At 49.5% G+C, this 6,049-nt stretch overlaps 1 protein-coding gene across 1 annotated transcript in view; it reads left to right on the top strand.

Annotated features, from left to right (window-relative positions):
- The first annotated feature begins 3,613 nt into the window (after positions 1–3,613).
- Man2a1 (mannosidase alpha class 2A member 1) overlaps positions 3,614–6,049 on the top strand; it is a 170,146-nt gene continuing 167,710 nt past the window's right edge. The window contains exon 1 of the mRNA XM_004841766.4: positions 3,614–4,222. Within this exon, the coding sequence (XP_004841823.2) occupies positions 4,088–4,222 (135 nt within the window). The 5' untranslated portion in view covers positions 3,614–4,087. The remainder of the gene's footprint in view (positions 4,223–6,049) is intronic.

Genomic DNA, 6,049 nt, shown 5'->3' with positions numbered 1-6,049 from the left:
ATATACAAGGATATTATCTCCCTATCAGTTATCAGGTTTGCAGATATTTTCTGTCAGCTGGGTGGTTGCTTTCTATATTAGTATAAGCATGCTAGGGCTGGCGTAAGACTGGGTGTCATAAACAACAGAAATTTATTTTCCTGCTGTCTGGAAGGTAGAAGTGCCAACTCAAAGTGTCAGTAGGGCTCCAATGTAATGGTCTCATTTCAAGTTAATCACCTCTTTAAAGACCTTATCTCAAAATATTATTACATTATTTGGGTTTGAGACTTACAGGTATGAATTTGAAGGAGACACAATTCAGCTCAAAACACTTTTCTTCTGTGGGCCTATAACCGCATGACCAGTCCTTGCCACAAACGTTACTCTTCTCTCCTCAGTCCTCACCATTTCTAACCCATAATATTAGAGCATTTTGTTTACCTTCATGTCTCAGTGGCCCAGTGGTTTCTTCCTTGTATAGCCTGTGCTATTCTAGAGTATATCTTATCCTTGAAGTGACAAGTAAAGTTGTCAAATTATACTCATGATCATCATCTCCTTTCCTTTCCTTCAAATATGTATTACTAAGGCATCTAATCAGATCTTCTTCCTGCTCATCAGATCCAATCAGGATAATGTTCACACGGTGAATTAGAGTGATATTTTACGGAATGCAAAGATGATTAGTATCTGTGTACTGTATTAAGGAGAAATGATGTACTCCTAAGACAATATTGTGAAGGTGTACTGTTGGGCCTTCCAAGTAAAACTGCTCCTGATGGTTTTTACAAATAGGCAGATAAAATGGTATTAACCAAATCAATAGCTGTATACCAAGTACCAGGTTCTATGATGATTTGTTCCAAAAAAGATAGTATATTTAAGACAGAGGCTGCAATTCCAATCACATCCTGACTAAGATTATAATGGTCTAAAATCATTCTGCTAAATCCATTTTTCACTGGCCAAACTAGTGAATTAAATGGGGATATGTTAAATATCACTAGTCTTGTTATCACTAATTTTTAATTCTTGAGATTATTCCCAGTGATTCGGTATTGTTTCTGGTTTACTATCTTGGAAGAGACCAAAAATTTTCGGAGCTTCTACTTAGTTCTTTCTATTTTAATGGCCTTCATTCCATAAGCAAGGAACATGTAGGGATTTCAGTTACACATCCAAGAACTGAGAAAGTAACCACACAGCTAGTATGGAGACCAGCAGAACAGAAGCAACTATGAGTTGGACTGAGCTAACTTTGCCTGTTACCTAACCAAGATAAACTCCAACTTTGTCTAGAGTCACACAGGGAGCACCCATGGAGATATTCAAAGATGCATGAATTCCTCTAATGTATTTCTCAATGGTTCAAGCAAAGGGAGTGTGTTTTGGGCCTTTTCATGAAACACATCTGGCAGACAGGTATGCAAGTCGCATATGATAAGTCTAGGGCAACACTTTATCTCCCTAACACACTGGATTTCCTCTTTCACTTCATGTCATAAAGCTCTGGCATCAGTTTCACCTGTGTCCAACCCATTTCAAATTTGGTGATCCTGTTATTTACCAATCCATCCTTCAATTTTTATAGAAAAAACTTGGCACGTCTATGAATTTAACAGTAATTCTAACTCAGTTACTTGAACATTAAAATTTTGTGTTTGATTTTCAGCAATATTTTTCTCCTTACTACAATAAACAAGAGATTCTTTTAGAAATGTTATAGAATCTCTTTGGTTCTCATGTCATAACTCGAAGTTAATGAACCTGCACTTGCCATTTTTCCATGTAAGCATTCAAAAGCCCTCAAAAGAATCCTTCTACACCACAGTCCTTACAATCATCTTTGTAGCCTCAGCAGTCAAGTGCAGTTGGTACTTGGTTTCCCAAGGCACTTGCTGCAGCTGGCGCTTCATCAGAATCAACCACAGGTGACTGCTTAATTAACTAAGGTGCCCTACATCCCATGAATTATCACCATTCCATTTCCCTTTGGCAAGAGGCTCAAGCCCAAAGGCTCAATCAAACCGACCTCCAAATCCCATCTTTGCAGGCCTGTCTCTTGAGACTACTTCCTGGACAGGGGAAGCTTAATAAAAAGAATTATTAAGTATAATAGGGGATTAGAATAATGAGGGATTCACTAGCAAGAAGAGAGCGCCTCAGAATATAGATAAAGCAGCCACAGAAAGCTAGCCTGATAACTGACCTATGGGTAAGAACGGGACGAAGAAATACCTTTCCACCCCATTCATCCTAGTGCTAAGATCTAGACCTCATTGGAGAGCAGTCTAGTTCACCCAAGTCACTGTGGCCCTACATCTGCAAAACTCGCCTTCTGGAAATTGCTACACTTTTTCTCTAGGGCTCCAGGGAACTAGTCACGTGGTAGTGTCTCTTCATTTGCAAACTTCTGGCCCTTAGGCGTTACGTGAGTTTCTGACCTAAGAAAGTTTGGAGTGCTGCAAAAACCTGCCTACCAAAACACCAAAACCAGGAAGTAAACTCTTTTCTTCCTCTAACATCTCTTCAGCGCTCTCTACTGACAAAGCTTCAGTCCCAGAAGGCAAAGGAAAACCTAAGAGGCCCAGATCCATTTTCACAGTGTAGTCAAAAAGGGTGAATTTGGAGCCGAGAGGCAATAAATCAATAATAGGTGCAAGCATCAGTTCTCAGATTCCTTCATAGCTTTATATTCAGACATCTGCATCTACCTGGAGGGGCCTCTGGCTGGCTCTCGGCTCCCAGGCTGTACCAGGATGTCACCAAAAGGAAAGGAGGAAAAGAGGAGCCCAAATGGAATTCAAAAATTTCTTCTTTTCTTCCATCCCTTCACCGAGTACCTTTCCACGCCATGCTGAACCTGGGCGCTCCAGGATAGAAAATCTGGGCAGCAGAACAGAGAGGGTCTCTGTGGAACGTGCGCTGCTGGTGCCTGAACGCTCCTGAACGTGGGCTCAACTCCAGCAAAGCCCCCTCCGGGGTCACACAAGCCTCCCGAAGTCTTCCTACCGCCGGGGCTCCGGGAGGCAGGCGCGGGGCGGGCCCACCGGGCGGAGCGTGGTGATTGGGCGCCGGGGGGCCCGCCCCCTCATCCCGGCGCGTCGGGAGGGGGCGAGGCCAGCATCCTTCTCGGCTCCCGGGTTGCGGGCGCCTGTTGACCCAGCGACCGCCTCGCCCGCCTTTTCCCACTGCTCCTGGCGGGCAGCGGTGGAGCGCCGGGCGGCGCTGGACAACCGGCGCTTCCCTTTGCAGCTGCCGCCGCCATCTCCGCGTCCGCGGGGCGGGAAGGAGGGGGTGCTTGGGGCTGCAGCTGGAGCGGGCTTCTCTCTGGGGAGAGACCTCGCCTCCTTGCTCGCCTTTTCCTCCTCCCCGCGCCGCAGCCGCTGCCGCCCGTCCCCTGCGCCCTTCCCGTGCTTCCCAGATCCGGGAGGGGGAAGGTAGGGCGGCAGGGGGCGGGAGGAAACTCCTGCCGGCTCTGCGCGCCGGCAGCCCAAGGTGCGCCCCGACCCGGCCCCGTCGGCGGAGGCGGGCACAGGAAGGGGCTCAGAGGGGAAGCGGGGGCGGCGCCCGGGGGCGGGCCCGGCCGTCCCGGCTAAGTTGTGGGACTCGGCTCCTCCTCCTCCAGTCCCTCCTCCTCGGCCTGAGCTGTGCGCGGCCGGGCCCAGAGCCGCCGAGCCAGCGCGTTTTCCGGGTGAGCAGGACACGCCTGCCCTCGTCAAGAGAAAACTTTTCCTGCCGACCCAGTTGGGGCGGCGGTGCCAGGAAGTCCGGGCGGCGACCTCCCCTCCGCCTGCTGCGCGCGCCCCGCTGAGTGTGGTCGCCGAGCTCCAGATCAAGTTTGCGCGGGTCCCTGTCCCCGCGGCGGGCGCGTCCCGGCTAGAGAGGGAAGGGAAGCAGCGCGCCGGGGAGGAGGCCGAGGGCTTGTGGCTGCGGCTGCGCCGGGGACAGGGTGCGGAGGGCGGCCCGGAGCAGCACCGGCACCGGAGAGGGCGGACGGCGCGCAGCCCGGAGCAGGGAGCCCCCGGCGGCCGCTTGCGAGAGTCCACAGCCCACGCTGCCTCCGGGTGAGGACAGTGTCCTGGCCTCGAGTCTGTCAAGGAAAATGAAGTTGAGCCGCCAGTTCACCGTGTTCGGCAGCGCGATCTTCTGCGTGGTCATCTTCTCTCTCTACCTGATGCTGGACCGGGGTCACTTAGACTATCCTAGGGGCCCGCGCCGGGAGGGCTCCTTCCCGCAGGTAAGGGCCGAGCAGCCTGGGCACGGGGCTCCGAGCGAGAGGCGCGGGGGCCTGCGGTGACCCGCTGCCTTGCGCCGGGGCAGGGAGCTCGGATCCCTGTCTAGCCGAGGCTCTGCGCGCTTGCAGCGCGGTGACCACGATCCTCCACGAGCCGCCTCCTTCCCACCTCGCCGAGTTAACAAAGTGCCGGGCGGCGTGGGGGTGGCAGTGGCCACGTTCCCGGGCATGTCGAGGTGGCCTCGGGCACCACCTGGCTGGGGTCGGGTCGCAGCCGGAGGCCCCCCCTCGCCGGCGCAGTGTCTGAGTGTCCCGTTGGTGGCCCCTGGGCTCGCACGGGGTTAAGGCGCCTATATCAGCGAAGGGCCCCTGCGCGCACCAGGGCGCCAGACTCCACCTGGCCTTCTCCTCCCCTTCTCTGTCATTTAGTAGAGAAAAGTTTATTTTGTGTTGCAGCCCTCTTCGATGTGGGCCGTGGGATTGATTTTAGTGTCGTCATTCTTCAGCTATTACCTCGGGTTTGTTTGGAGCCAGCGTGGGGAGCCGAGTAGGGAAGCGGGTGTTATACTCCGGCCGGAAGCTGTGGGGCGCTCATTCCTGCGCCGGGAGGTTGAATGAGTTCAGAAAACTACCCATCCAAAGTCTTTTATGTAAAAATAAAGCAAATGGACACAGAAGGTTCTATTTGGAAGGATACCGCGGAGCTAGTGCGCTTTCAGTTTGTAGTTCTTGGCTAATGAGCTAGACGCTTAGAAGTGTTAGTAAAGTAGGCATTGTGGAGAGTGCACTAATGAATGAATCCCAGAAGCTCAGCTGCTGACAAGCCAGCCAACTAGGGATTGAGGAATAGAGATAAGTAGGACCTGTACAAGTCGATGTCTTAATTTTTTTCTTTTGGAGCCGTTTAAATGACGGAAAATATCCTTGTTGTTGCTTCTTCCGATATTTTGTGGCAAATGACTTAGGTTTCATTGAAATTAAAGTTCAGAGTTTACTTGAATTGTTAGGAAAGTGAGAAAAGGATCGTCTTATGGATTCTATCAATACAGAGCGCTCAAAATATTTTGCACATGAGCAGTATTAAAAATCTTGTTGCAGACATGTTTCAAATTTTTAAAAGCTTCTGTTTACTAGTAGGATAGAGGAAATACATAACAAGGCTATAGGATGATAAAATCTTGAACTGAGTTTGCCTAGGGCTTGCTAATGAGGTTGGAAGAAACAGGCAAAAAGTGAAGACACGGAAGCCAGAGCACAAAGAGAATTCTAAGCTTTGATATTTCGTATAATTTAGTGGTTAACTTACTGTAATTTTTGACTCATAACTTTATTTCCAAAATTTTCTCTCCTGCAGCAAAAATAAAAACTGTTATCATGTTTTACTTAAAGTGTTGTCTTGAATAATGTCCTTTGGCATTGGTTTTGGTGATCACTTGAAAATGATTTATGCAAACATCTGCATCGGGTTCTCTGGCAACCTTGACATTTTACTCTTGTTTTTAAAGAATTGAGTGACTCATTCAGTTACTGGGAATTCTTAGGCAAAACTAATTCCACTGTTTTAATATACAACCCTAGTGCTCAGTGAGAGGCTTAAGTTCCCCTGAAGGTATAAAGCATTTTGTGGAAAGTGACAGTGGCTGCAGAAGAGAAGGGCTTGCTAGTGTAGTGTTTGGTGTGGGAGAGGGGAGGGTTTGGAAGGTGGAACTTTGGTACTTCAGGCTGTCTTTCAGATTTTCACTGCTGGATTTTTACTGTAGGAAGAAGGTAGCCTTAGAGGTTAGTGTTAGTGAGTCACTGAATCGCCAAGTAGAACCTCTTACGTGTTAA

Source organism: Heterocephalus glaber, unplaced genomic scaffold (genome assembly GCF_053883595.1).
Source record: "Heterocephalus glaber isolate CG9 unplaced genomic scaffold, H.glaber_assembly_v1.0 deba00001465, whole genome shotgun sequence".
NCBI lineage: Eukaryota > Metazoa > Chordata > Mammalia > Rodentia > Bathyergidae > Heterocephalus > Heterocephalus glaber.
The sequence above is the reverse complement of the archived record's forward strand: the minus strand, read 5'-3'. Positions and strand labels throughout refer to the sequence as shown.